Source organism: Pectinophora gossypiella, chromosome 1, assembly GCF_024362695.1.
Source record: "Pectinophora gossypiella chromosome 1, ilPecGoss1.1, whole genome shotgun sequence".
NCBI lineage: Eukaryota > Metazoa > Arthropoda > Insecta > Lepidoptera > Gelechiidae > Pectinophora > Pectinophora gossypiella.
Genome location: NC_065404.1, coordinates 11,969,450 through 11,984,418, shown reverse-complemented (window position 1 = coordinate 11,984,418; position 14,969 = coordinate 11,969,450). Strand labels below are relative to the sequence as shown.

Here is a 14,969-nt window from a genome sequence, read left to right as displayed (position 1 = left end):
AGTATGTGTGTCCCTTATTGGGCGCCAATTTTAAGGTCGTAACGCCGACAGTCCCTTTAAAATCCAAACTTCATTGTTTTACTATTGTGTCTGGAAACCTCGGCTTTATGAGGATATAGAAACTTTCATATGATGTCCACTAGAAATATTTAGATTTTTATGATTAATTTGGATTCACACTGCGCTGTCGGTAACTACGACTAGGAAAAAGGAATAATAAGTTTTGATTGCTGCGTATTTAAGCACTTATAATAAGATATCAATCTTATTAGAAGATTCTTTGTTATGTTGGAGAGTTTTAGTTGAGTAAACTTACCCCTTTGCCAAGACCGAGAGGTTGAATGGCGAGATATCCTGATGGCAAGTGAGTTGCGATCGGCAAGTTTACTATCTCATCGACGATTTTATCGTTCTTCAGTAATGGCACCCATGCGTACCTGAAAAATAAAGTTTTTTATATTTTAAATTATTGTTAAAATTCTCCTTCTTTACGTGAGGATTGTAAAGTAGATGACAGACGTTATCAACATTGGTGTCACGATTATTGTTTGTCATAATTAAACTATTCTACCAGTATCCAGTAGAAGACAATACAGCCTATATTTTTGGATGCATGTTGTTGTGTATAATGTTGTAAAAAAGTAGCATGGAGAATACCTACATCGACAAGAACGTGGCTTTTAAATTAGTGATGAGGATGTTGTAAATGAGAAATTACATTTGTACGCTATTGTGGACACGACATCAATATCATTCCATTAATTGTTACAAAATATTCACTCATTCGTCTTCTTCCTAATCTGTGTTAGGCTGATTATCCCTTCGCAGGTTGGAAGGTCAGAAAAGCAAATCTTCAGGTAAGGTAAGCGGACCCTGTGAAAAATGGTAGGGGAGTTGATGTTTACTAAAAAAAACTAAATTACCCAATACAAGTTTCGACATTGGCGTCGTTCTTCTTGGCAAGGTCGCAGGATATGTGGTGGAAGGTGAACAACAGGTGGTGTTGCGGCGTGATGGTGGCTGGCAGGCGGATCTTGGCCTCGTCGCTCCACGACGGGTTGGCGTTGTGGTGGAGCACTGAGCACCGGTATTGCGTTGTCATGCCCGACCGGCCGTACACCGCCTAAGAATGAAATGTTTACAACCAGTTTATGATAAGTTGGTAATACATAATTTAAACTGATTGAAATGGAACTACAATTGTTCGTTGTCGAATGGTTCGACAATTGATTGGCCCTCGAAAGGATTAAATTACGTGGGACTTTTTCGACACCCCGGATACTTCATACAAAGCTCGTTTTAAACAGACACTAAACATTGACGTTATCGTACACACGCATCTGTGTGTGAGTCGTCTGTTGCCATACGATTGTATGTCGGAAGGGGGGTGAAGTAAACCTAACTCAGATGCTGGTGAAAAGCGGAGATTGTTCCCGTAACGAGGGTATAATTATTATAGCCATATTATCAGACTTCAGGAAGTAAATTAATTATACGTCTTTCTTAAGGATTCTGAAATGGATATAATTACCTGCAAGGGTTTATTATCCCCAGAATCACAATCCCTCAGTTCGACAGAGCAAGCGATATTTCTAGCTCGGACGAACATCTTCTGCGACTCGAAGTTGAGTGATAGAGGGCGTACATACAAGTGATGTATGTACGCTGCGTATGGCTGCTCTGGTTCCCAATTCAGTGTCGCCAGCTCTAGAGTGAGCGGCGATGTAGGCGGCAGTGGGAACGGCTTCAACGCTGCGAATGCGCTTGTCATGCAATCTGGAACAGAAATTGTTAAAGAACTCTTATTGAAAGTACAAATACTATATTAATTTTGTGTTTAATTCTATCACTTAGTACCGCTGAGTCTGCATCGGAACGTAATATGGACGAAGGGAAAACAGTGTACGACACTTGATAACACTTGTCGCTAGACAGATAAGAAGAATATTACATAAAAATCGAAAGAAGATACCTAAGTCCCACATCGGGCGCCACTAAGCGGAAATGGCACCCGAAATATTAAAAAAGACTATAACACTAGCAAGCTTACTTGGTATTTGTTCAGTGCTGTGTTGAATGTTAATATTCAGCCAGCCAGGAATCACAGTGAGTTTAGCCAATTTCTCTGGTTTCCTAAAGTCCGAGAGGATCTTCATCAAGTCTTCGTCGGACATTTTGTTCGGCTCTTGGCGATAAATGGCGGGAAACTCCGGCGTCGCATCCAAATCGTTACTGTATAATCTGTAAAAATATATTTATAAAAGTTCTACTGTCAGTAGGTAAGTAAGCAATATCAAAAAGAGTTGGACATAATGTATGAAGGTGCTCAAAACATATTTTTTATCTGAAATGAATTCATTCAACTTGTACAGTCATATTATTATTAAAACAAGATCAATAGTGTCAATTCAACCGCATTTTGTCGACAAAACGGCGGTAATTAAACACAAAAATAAATACTAACTTGAATAGAGGTTTAGCAGCCCAAGCAAAAGGCATCCTGTAGGTCCCCACACGGTTGGCATAGGCCTGCACATTTTTGTGGACTTTGAGGCCCAAGCGGGGGTCCTTTGTAGCCTTGAGGTAAGGTTCCAGCACCTGACTCACGTGGCCTTGGAGTATTTTGTCGATTCTCACAACTAGGAACAAATCCGGGTGAGGATTGTTCACTGATAGAAGAACCTGGAAAATAAAAAAATAAAGTCGTAATATCGAATGTCCTTTTAAAATCAAAACATCATGGTTTAATTATTGTGTCTGGAAATCTCGGCCGCGAGAAGAATCCGTAAAAGAAGTTGTTGATTTGAGGTCCCGCCCACCATATTATGGATCAAAGGCGTGAATTTGTATAATTAAGTAAAACTAATTTAAATATTCACCTGATTTTAACATAAAGAACACTTCTTTACAATTTTTTGGCTCTCCAAGTAAGCAAAAAACTCACCAATCGTGACGTTACAAAAAAAATATAGGAAGAAAAACAAGGTGCAATTTAACAACTCATTATAATTTAATAAATTAATGCAACATACCTGTTTCTTTGATCGAAACCATTCATCGGGTATTTGTTTAACGTCTAACTTAACATCGTAGCTAAAATTTTCAACTAATGACTTTGTGCACTCTGTATCTTTGACTAGATCCTTTACCGCGTCGTGATTGAGGTCGAAGTGGAAGTTCTCAGTTAGTTTCCTTCCAAGTCTCGCGTCGTATACAGCCAGATATGTGAAGTAAGGCTCCACTTGGCATAAAAGTTCCTTATCGCCATCAATCGGTGCTTGTAACCTAAACTTTAAACTTTCACATTTGAGCAATATTCTTTGGCCAAAATGTTCTCTGGAAAAGGACATTAAAAGTTATATTAGGATTTTAGAACAAACAGTATATATATTTATTTAAATAGGTATACCAACAGTACACATATCGTAAAGCTATATAATTTATATCTTAAGTTTATGTTCATATATGTGGCGCAATTTTTTTTTTTTTCTTTTATTAAATAAAAATAACAACCTTAATCTAATACAATTTACTGTCCACCAAAATGGAGGGCCATTTGAACGTGGACTAGCCATCATCACTGGCGAGACGTACAAAGAAGTATTATTATCCAAAATAAACAATTAGTTGAGTGTAGGTACGCAGCGTGAGCACATCTCGTCACACACACACACACCGATATAACTTACAATAACCTATTATGCGTTATACAATTCAAACTTGCAAACGGGTATCTGCAACATCGCATACCTAATATACCTCTAGAAGAAAACAGTTCAAGTCAGTTTGAGTACACAACTCGACTGATGAGCAAAACTTATACCTCATGTTTTATGTTTTTCATATAAAACTCTTTTATTTTAGTTTTAACGGAGCTATTTTTTTTTCAGATTCTTTAAATGCAGTGGTAAACAGTTCCAAATCTTCGATATAATGTATTTACTAGTACGTTGTCCGTAAAAATTAAGGTAACGAGGTACCCTTAATTTGTCCATATCGACAGATCTGGTCCATTTCTTTTGTACAATCCTTTCCTTTATGTCTTCATTAAAATAGTGTTCTAACAAAATGATGTAATTAATTTTTTTATGGATTGGAAGTACATTACAAAAAGTAAAAATTTTCTCTTCATCTTGTTTCAGTTGCTCTTTAGTTTTATACGGTATAATAGCTTTTAATAACCTTAGTTGTAGTTGATATATATCATTAATATAAGTGAAGAATGTCCACTGAATGAATTACAGGTACACACGGCTACACACGGTACAAACATATTATTATATTATATATATTTTAGCAGAAATACATATTTATAAACCTTAAACATAAATGTACCAAAAAGTGTATTATTTAATAAGATTTATGTCTGTAACCTGTGTTTATTAAATAAATAAATAAATCATCTTCTAAATAAAAACAATCATAAATCTTCTTAACAAACCTAAGAGTTAAACATACAACGTACACATATAGAACAAAAATAAGTCTTGTTAGAAACGAAGGAGTTAAAATTAAAAATGTAAATGGAAAAATGATCGTTATGAACCTATGATGATATGTACGTATATATAGATAGTTAGGTTGTCTGGTCATTCGAAACAAGCCGACGACGTCATTAAACGAGAGTATACAAGGATAAAACGAGTAGTTTTTATGTTGTTGCGGTCAATGGAATTTAAAGAAGCTATTTATAGCAATGGGAATTGTCTTTGAAGACGTTTGACCGCTTTTCCTTATTGAAGTTAGTCTTGCTTATAAGGTGTTTTGAAACATTTTTATGAAACACTAGATTTGTGTTCTTGCCGGTTTGCAAACGTTGAATTTGTATTTATATATTCTTGAGAGGGTCCTATTATTTTAGGGAATATAAGCTAGCGTCTGTAATTAAAAACAAAGAATGCCATCTTCCGATAGTGAATTTAGAGTTCGTAACTGAAGATTGAATTACGAACATGCGAACATCGCTACGGTAAATTGTTGATATATTATGGTGTACAATGTTTTGATGGATTTTCGGAGATTACGTCGAACACAACTATTCTTAAACTAGGATGAATGTAGAAATAAACTCACTTGAATGGTTCTAACTGAGGTTCGGGCGAAGTAGCTCGCTTGAACGGCAAGGTGAAGATGTTAGTCCGGCAGTCGTTCCTTGCCGCTGCGATGGACAGGTCGGTCTCTCGAGAATACCGCATCAAGAGTGGGTTCATGCTGTGTTCCAGACCTTTGAGAGTGCCGTATGTAGGGGGCGGAGGTTCTGCTGTTAGTGACATGTCCGCATCTGGAAGTTATACAGGGTGTTAGTGACATCGTAACGAATACTGAGGGGGATGATTCAGACCATGATCCTGAGTTGATATTAAGTGCAATATCCTGTCGGAAAATTCATGAACATTTTAGTGTTCTTTTTTACTAATTTCAGTTCCATACTTTTGCGACTGAAAATTCTATTTGATAATAACTCAGAATCATGGTCTGAATCTGAATCATCCCTCAGTTTTCGTTACGATGTCACTAACACCCTGTATATTGCTTATAATTTCTATATAAGAATTGCGTTGTTTTTGTATTAAAATGGAAGGAAATGAGCGGTTATGCTACTCGATGGCAGGTAGCCATTAACGCACATTTGCGACACCAGAAATGCTGACTATGCTTTGCCGGCTCTTGAGAGTTCTGTAAACACGCTTTTGAGATGCCATTTAGAGCAAACACTATTATTGTACAACTTAGTATGAGTATGAGAGTACTCTAAACGAAACGAAAAAGATTTTAATGAGAGTGGAAGAAGCGAAAGTGATGTGTCAGGGTCGTAGTAAGTGGAATTCCATTGTCGCTGCCGACCCCAACGGGAAATAGGCGTGATCTTATGTATGTAGTATGAGTACATACAGACATTATTTTTTATGTAGGGCAACTCTCCCGTCAATTTTTTCTCTTCTCTCTATGACACTGCGTGTAACGTGTGCTCTTACCTACGCAAATAAATTTATTCCAAGTAGGTTCGTCGTATTTTATTGTGAAAAAAACAATACACCTCTTCATAGTTTCAGACAGTCACAGACATAATTATAAGTTACAAGCTCAACAACAGCATATAGACAGAAGAAACTTTGATCACCATAAGAATATTTCACCATTAAAAACCGATGTCTACTCTACGCACCTTTGTCTAAAACTTCGTCATTGGGATGACCTCCTTGATGGTCGTGACTTTTCTTTAGCGCTGCTTTGAAAGCAGTGATCCAGTCATTCATTTCCTCTTCATTGTCTGACGAGAACGTATACCCCTTGCCACCGGCCATGCGTAACTCAAAGGCGAATCTACCGCGTTTTGAGTTCTAAAAATATACAAAAACAATCTGTAATATACAACTATTCCCCACTACTCGCAGAGATCTCTTCTTAGTAATCAAAATTGGTAAAGAGCATACTCTAACTCGTTTTATTGCATGTTAGTGCACTCCATAAGCCGACCGAAGGACGCCAACTTGTCTCCAATATATCTTTACGATTACTGGCATTGTCAATTAGTGATATTTAGGTTTACACACGTTCCGGAGACTACAAGGTATCAGAAAAATAAATAGATCTTACTTTAACCACATCCGAACAAAAGTCCATGACAATAGTGAGCTTCGTATCTGTTTTCTTGTCATCTTTGTAAACCTCCAAAATATAAGTTCCGTCCGCTTCTCTAACCATTGAGCAATAGCGTTTCTTAAAGGATTTCGAGGCAAGATTGCTGAAGATCCTCTCTGAGCCGATCTCGGGACCTTTGAGCAAGTACCCCTCTTTGGTACCAACATCCACCTTCGCTTGAGCTTCATTGTCGCTTTCAATCTCCGCGTCTAAGTCGTATACTTCTTCCGGCAATTTATTGTCTATTGTTCTAAAAGGAAAAATAATCATAGACAAAGTAGGGCTTCGTCACCGTTTTACACATACTGGTATGGAATTTCTTATACTTTGTAGAGGAAAGGTCAAACCAACAAGAAATCCCCCACAGGTGTGTAAAATGATGACGAGGATCACTTACGCATTTAAGTATGCAGTGATAACTATATTGGCAACCGATCTTCTCTGTAAACATCACTATGGATACTACAAATGTTTGAACTCAGTATATCGTGCGTACCTATTGTTCTGACACCACCACATTCGTTACAGTACACATTGAAACATTATTATAAACGCCATGGCGTGTTTACAAACAACGAGTAACAGACCTAATCTCGTTCTAAAATTAAATAATGCTAAAATGCATAACTTGCAGTGATTTCGCTACAAATGAATGTTTATTTAATTATCCTCATTTCTGACACAAGCCAGGATATGAATCATATGAGCCATTATGAGCACAATGTGAGTGGCCTTGGGTAATGGTATCAAAGTTGGAAATAGTGGGGTTTCCGCGGCCGTGAAACGTCCCACTAATTGTTTTGCTAATCAGATGCCAGTCTGCATTGGTCGAATTTGAACGCATATTGACCAACACATTATTAAATTAGCCAAGCTTCTCACATGATGAGTTGAGCTTGTTTACCTTATCCGACTTACGTAATACGTGGTGAAGTAAAATGGTTTGTATAATTTTAGTGAAAGTACTATGAATAGTATGAGTATAAGCTATTTCAAACATGTTATCTCGATTTAAAATCTATATTGCAAATTGTTATGGTTGCACTTTTATGTTGCGTGACAATGCTAAATAAATATAATAATGAAAAACTGCGCTTGCTGTTGAAAAATAGCTCGATTAATTATGTAAGATATATAACACTCGCGCATTATATATATTTACTTTCTAAAAAATACCATTTTGATATTTATTAACATAACGGTCGACGATATCAAATATAGTCTCACTTCCCTTGAATGGGTCATAGCAAGTTTTCGGCAACAGATCATTAGTATGCACTATCTAATCTTGACTAATTTGTAGCTATTAAGAATTTAGAGCGCCCTGTATAATCAGCAGTTAACGCGCATTAAGACTGCAATACGGAGCAAGGTTCACAATAAGTCGACGCCGCGCGAACACCAACTTTTAAAACTTAAAAGTTCAAGGCATTCAAGTTCATAATTAAAAAACTATAAAGTCATAAAGTGAATAAAAAAGTTAGATGAAACAGATGCAAGAGGTTTGGGGTTTTAGGTAATGAGAGTAATAGGTTGTGGGAGTATTATATAATAAAACCTGTTCAGGGCGACATTTTTTAATGAAATATATGGAAATTTATTCGTGTTTGTGAATATTTATAGGCAATAAACATTTCAGCGCAGAATAATTTTGACATAAGAACATAATGATCGAGGGAAATGCACTAAAGTAAAACTACCGTTTGGTGTATTCTGCATATTCAAATTGGTGACCTATCTATCACAATTATTTGTCCAAAATTAGATGTGGCCAAAATTTTAAAAAATACAATACAATACAATACAAAAACTCTTTATTGCACTTGAATCACATTAAAAATACATTAGTATTATAATTAAATTGGCAGTAAAATATATATTCTATTCTAAGTGGATGACCCAAGAAAAAGTGAAGTTAGTTATGAGTATGAAAGATGTGAATACTGAGATGACATATCACAGTTTCACAGAGATGAATGGAATAATGTTGTGCTACTTAGAGTGAGATAAGGGAGTGGTATGTGGACGGGTGAGGTATGTTCTATTTATTCCCTCTGTGACAATGCTGTATAAACAATTTAAAAAAATTAAGATTAGAAAATGGAATTTGAATTTTTGCATATTGATACCTTACCTTGGCAAGTTAAGGTAAGTCCCGGAGTAGCTGCTGTACTTGTAGTGTATGAGGTTCCAGCTGGAGGCGTAGCTCAGCAGAGCCTGCCGCGTGAGCAGCGGACAAGTAGCGGCCGTGCGCACGTCCGGCACCGCTGTCGTCACTGTCCTCCATCTCCGCGGTAGGACTACGCTCTAGGTAAAAGACATAGAATTTTACACCTTAGTCGGACACTGGGAAGCCATATAATCGCCCCCAGGATGGCATGGAGCTTTCTCTCAAAGAAACACTGGATCTTTGGTCTTTTAAATTAGGGATTTGGTCATAATAGATCTTACAAGGTCACAGCCATGAGGGGTGTATAAAGCTCGAGCCCTTTCTATCTCATATTGGTCACAGACTACTGTTGACAGTACGTATACAATCAAGTATATAGCATATTATTATGAATGAAAGATATAATAAAAATAATTCGATACACATACATTTGCATGCCTGCAAATCTATATTATGTACCACAATCAAGTTAAGGTACATAATGTAAATATGCTAGTGAATTTTCATCATTAAATTTCTTGATAAAATGAAGGAAACCAATAAGAGTAGCAACTCAAATGCCTTAAGGTTCATTAAAAAAAGTCGAGGACCCAAAATGCTTTAAACCAGGCATAAAGGGGAAATATTTTTTGGTTTGAATAAGAATGGGAAACTTCTTTAGAACAGTGATACTACCTGGGACCGTTGGTCAAAGGATCGAGTTTTGCAAGAACCAGCAATGGCAGGATACAATACCGAGCTGGAAAACTGTTTGTTGTGAGAAATCAAACTCAAATGTGATGAGGATGATAAGGTCTTGTGACTTTTTCTTGTTGAATAAAGAATCGCAATAGATGTAACCCTGGACTTTCATAACTGAGCAAGCGATGACATCATCGCTATTAATATTATTTTTAGTTTTGATCATGAATTGCAGCATCAAAATCGTAAATAGTTCATGAGCACAGGGTTATTTTGTTTATTGCTTTTGTTCCTACATGATTCTCGTTCGCCGAATGCGATTTTTTATAAACATTTGTTGAACCTTTGCTGGGTTCGGCTTCTTCAAGGGTTCTATGTATTCTGGAAGCGGTTTTTATAGTTTGTCGCGAAACGGATTCAGGTTTTGTGGACTGATGGTCTGTGTTGTCGATTTATGTGATAATCTGTCAGATCGTCAATCTCTTTTACTCTCGAGAATTCAAGAGTTCGCGGTGCAACCACCGGTTCCAGGTGCAAGAGCTTTGTGTATTCTGCAGTCACAAGTGAGGACGAGTTGATTGATCTCATCATGGCCAGGAAGAGAATTATATTTTTCTTTTGTGAGGTATAATTGTCACAATTCAAAGCCAAGTTCTTGTGGTTGCAAGGGTTGTTCAATACAGAGACAGAATGCTGATGCTATATTGTGGACTTTTCAGCCTGCAGTGGAACTGCCTTTCACGCAAAGTAATCCTTTACGGTTGGTTTCCACATCCATAGTATGTACATATGATCCTAAGCTAAAAGCTTTTTTGGCAGTACTTTCAATTTTAAGAACATCTTTTGAATATCTACGGGTTTCATATGTGGAATAAGTCCCATAGATGTTTAGAGGGCGATCTAAATAATGAAGATACCTACTGTTGACGAGATTTTTGCTGTGGATGTGCAGGAGGCTATTTGCATGCCCAGGCTAGCTGTGGGGATTGCTGTTTTCAAGAACGTTGGTTCTGTTCATTGAGACGTTTGTCTCAAGGGTGAAATATGATACTGAGGCGAAGCAGGCGGAGGAGGCCAGTTTTTATAGTTTTATGTTCTACTTTCTTCGAGGGTTGTCCCTCGCAATAGAAAACCAAATTTCTACTCTGAAGTACAAACTTCACAGGATCCATTCTTGTACATTCTTGTTGAGAGTGGAGATCCATTTTCAGCAATGATCGTCTTGATTGACTCTTCTACGCTTGTGGCTGCAAAAAGCGTAGGGAGTATGTTTCGAGCCTGTGCAAACTTCCATCGTGTCTGGTACAGTTCGTGCTTGCATAGCAGACAAGTTTTCGGGAGAGGGGAGTTATGCAGTCTAGCAGATTGTGTGGAGAAAGAGTAAATAAGTCGTCGGAAGGTACGACAATGCAGACTCTTGGCCACGAAAACATTATTTTATTTGCGACGAACTACTGGAAGGTGTTTTCAAGGGGGTGTGGTGTGCTGGCCTTGAGGATGGTTGAATTTAGTAAGGGTTCAACAGATGTTTTTAGTAAGGGGTGGTGCATGTGTGCCTATGATTTCGGAGTGATGAAAATTGTGAGGAGGAATTAATCGATTCCTAAAGGTTATGGCCTAAAACATTTTTAGCTATGGCATTGTGATTGATGATTGCAAACATGCTGTTGGAATCCCATTTTTTCATTGTATTGAGAAGAAGTTTGAACATAATTATATATTTCACAAATATTTTTTCTAAACCTTCATTATATTTTAGATTATTTTATTTAAAATGATAAAATTACATAATTCTGAGCTCCTGATTGCTGATTGATGAAGCAAAAAAAGTATATCAGGGTAGAAAAAAAGGAATTCCCAACTTGTACATTAATATTTCCAATTTTGTAGATATCAAAATTAAACTAAGTACTTAATATAAATATTTTCCTTGTATCCATTTCACTTAGTCTACTCAACCCGGGCTACCCCAAAAAGCAGTCCTTATAGAAAGCTTGTAACGATCATCTCTTACAACTAATAATTAGCATAGATAGATTAAAGTTATAATAACAAACCGGCTGCATGTGCCAAACTCTGCTAACTTAATATAGCACAGACCGCGTGACCACATTTCTATGGAAGAGTGGTCATGCACAACTCTTAAACTTGATTTAAATAAAAACTATTATAATAAAGAAAAAAATCAAAAGTGCCTGTTATTCAGAGTACATTTTAGAATATTTTCTGATATTTTGATGACAGATATTTCACTTAATACGAACTATACAGACGATTAACTGAAAAAAACTTTAAAGGCGATTTACTCAAAACAGCATTTTTTGAGATAGCAGAGATTCGTATGACACGGCAGTGGAGTTATATAAGATTATAGTATGACATAAATATCTAAATAACAGAATTATAATCAACAGATAGAATATATTATAATAACTATGTATTAGTAGTGAGACTAACTTTAGCAAGTCTTCCTATCATTCATGCAATATTGTATAATTGTGATGATTGGTATAATAATGTGGTACATAATCAAGTAACAACAGAATAGGGTAGTTTCCAACTAGTCAAATCAGTTACTTTTTACTAAACATCAAAACACAAAATTAGTATGGAATTTATGAAAAAGCAACCTGTGATATTTTTCTTCATTCAAATTCATAAATAAATTAAATAGAAAAAAGAAAATATTTTTGTCAGCTTTAGATCTGTCTTTCACAATTTATCTTTGACTTAAGAAACAACCCAATTAAAAAAACCATTCAACCTAATATCGACTGATACATCACTATGCCAATGAATATCACAACACTAGCCGACATACTTTGATAGATCTAATGCTTACTGTGCATTGAGACAAATGTAAAATTTTACCTTATTGAAATATAGTCAGTAATTGTACTTCAATGGTTGTTCTGTTTTATATAATATACTTTCATTTGACCTTGTTTATTGGTACATAAATAACTTTTTTAATTTAGTCCCTAATAAAAGGCTTTGTTTATAGAATTTATGAATACTTACAGATACATCATCAGATGGATACAGCAGGATGTCTCGGAGTGGGTCATTCAGTAGTAGAGTCTTATTTTCCTGAATGTATCTTTCAAAATCCAATGCTGAACATTTTGTAGGTATTATGTTCTGAAAATAAAAACAAAAAATAGTACCTATATAAAATAAATGATCTAACAAAAAATTAACAAAAATGAATAGGTATTTCTAACATTTTTCGAAAATGAGTAATGACCTTCAGAGGATTACCATAATCAAATAAGAGCATCACTTTCTTATTATTATAGAAAATTCAATTATCAATATTGAGTATTTTACTAAATACTAATTATGATAAAAAATCAATTTTATTGGTATTAGACTTAGAGATGAAGCAGAAACATTTCAACCTTGTTTACTTTATTCAATAGTAAATGTTATGTAAATATAGCTGTCTACAGTGAAGCCACTGTAATTTATCTCAGGCAATACACACGACAATCTCTGTACTCAAATGGGCATATACAACAACATACAGCAAAAACCGATTTCTCTAGCTCTTGACTTGTAAAACAAACATTAGAAAAGCCGTAAATAGGTTGAGTTGAAAATCACTTTCTCTAAAGCGTAATAAGAATTGTATTTCTAATTAGAAAAAATAGCCTACAATGCAAGAGGAACACACGGTTATTTGTGTTTTACTCAATAAATGCAAAATAATATTAGAATAATACTAGAGATCAATTTACCTCATATTCTGCGCCGTTCTTCTTCGTCTTGGAATTGACCGGCGGCATGTCGAATTAAGAGTAATTCACAAAAACAACGATGATTTTACGGTAAATCTTACTTGTTTACATTTTGCAGTAATCAATCTTCAATACAAAACGCCGAAAATCGCAGCCCTCCACTTTACGAAAACGCGATTGACGTTTCGTTCCTCTTCCTCCCGGACCGCTGCGGAGTGCAGTCGTGTTTTTGGTTTATTCCACGAATTTTTGTCGAAATTAGTTTTCGTAATTTAAATCATTTTAAAATATAGAGGTGCTAAGTTATGCAAAAATAAACCATCTGTCCAGCCAGTAAAGTTATCATCTTACCATCACTCAACCAAAACAAGTAAGAATAAAAATTATTTATACTGAACAACAAGAGGAAGACAGAATCAACATAATTTCATACTAACATACCTCAACTAATAAAGGACAGATATATTTCCGCTAGACGTCTTCATTCAAAAATACCAAAATATAACTCAAATTTCTTCCGGAGGTCTAGTGGGACTAGACGGAAAGCAAAATTGTTCCCGATTCTCGATCGACGACCAATTAAGGTGACCTGTGTATTGTAGACTACCGTGTACGACCTTATATTATTCTGTCTGATTGACGTGTACTTTCATGTGTTAATCATAAGTACCATTATGCCACAAAAACGATCGACACCCCTCGCACCCCGCCCTACCACACCTCGTGCGGGAACATCCTATGCACCTGCGTCGGCAAGCAATTTTGAGCGTGATACGGATAAGCTATCCAACCAAACCGCGAATGATATTACTACGCGCTCAAAAATGAAACCTATGGCCCAAGATAGTCAAAATATAAATGCGCTAAGGGAAGAAATGAAGGGTTTATTTTCATCTCTGTCGAAGGTTGTTGAACAGCGCTTCATGGACATCAAGCAACAATATGATGGACTGAGTCAAAGCTTGCAGTTTATGTCGGATAAATATGACGCCGTTCTTAGTGTGATTCATAAACTGGAAGAAAATGGAATCAAGGATAAAAAACATATAACTCTTCTAGAGAACAAAGTGGAGTCACTGGAACGTAAGCTAAAGTGTACCGGGCTAGAGATCCGCAACGTGCCCCATATTGTAAACGAAGATCGCAAGACGGAATCTAAGAATGAGTTATGTGACATTGTTAAACGTTTAGCGAAGTCTGTTGAAGTTGACTTACAAGACCATGATATTAAAGATGCGTATAGAGTCAACACCAAAAAAGAAGCTACTAAAACCATCATAGTAGAGCTAAACAGCGTGATCAAAAAAGAAAATGTCCTTCATGCAGTGAAGTTATTTAACAAAACGAAGGCCAACGGTAATAAACTGAATTCAACCCACATTAATGTTCCAGGACCACCCAAACCAATTTTTGTTTCTGAGACACTAACTTATCAAACTCAAAAACTTTTCTACTTGGCTCGAGAGTTTGCTCGTGAACACAAGTATGACTACTGCTGGACCTCAAAGGGCTTGGTATACCTTCGCAAAACAGATAAACAGCCATTTGTTCGCATTGAGTCTGAAAATGATCTTGATACCCTGAAGAAGAAAGTCTGACTAGTAAATATAGTTCTCTTTTTCATACTGATAATTACTAAAGTTTTATATAATTGTCTAAATACTATCTTATATACCAAAGTTAATTTTAATATAAAGAATATAAAATGCTCAAGCTACATACATAATTCATATACA

General features: G+C 36.1%; 1 protein-coding gene across 1 annotated transcript in view; it reads right to left on the bottom strand.

The window, feature by feature from the left end:
• LOC126370717 (dedicator of cytokinesis protein 9) overlaps positions 1 to 13,417 on the bottom strand; it is a 60,287-nt gene extending 46,870 nt beyond the window's left edge. The window contains exons 1-12 of the mRNA XM_050015780.1: positions 13,234 to 13,417; positions 12,515 to 12,634; positions 8,777 to 8,949; positions 6,598 to 6,892; positions 6,167 to 6,341; positions 5,074 to 5,281; positions 3,033 to 3,336; positions 2,465 to 2,682; positions 2,051 to 2,241; positions 1,532 to 1,776; positions 924 to 1,123; positions 317 to 437 (exon numbers count right to left, since the gene is read on the bottom strand). Coding sequence (XP_049871737.1) covers positions 317 to 437; positions 924 to 1,123; positions 1,532 to 1,776; positions 2,051 to 2,241; positions 2,465 to 2,682; positions 3,033 to 3,336; positions 5,074 to 5,281; positions 6,167 to 6,341; positions 6,598 to 6,892; positions 8,777 to 8,949; positions 12,515 to 12,634; positions 13,234 to 13,281 — 2,298 coding nt within the window. The 5' untranslated portion in view covers positions 13,282 to 13,417. The remainder of the gene's footprint in view (positions 1 to 316; positions 438 to 923; positions 1,124 to 1,531; positions 1,777 to 2,050; positions 2,242 to 2,464; positions 2,683 to 3,032; positions 3,337 to 5,073; positions 5,282 to 6,166; positions 6,342 to 6,597; positions 6,893 to 8,776; positions 8,950 to 12,514; positions 12,635 to 13,233) is intronic.
• Positions 13,418 to 14,969: the final 1,552 nt, after the last annotated feature.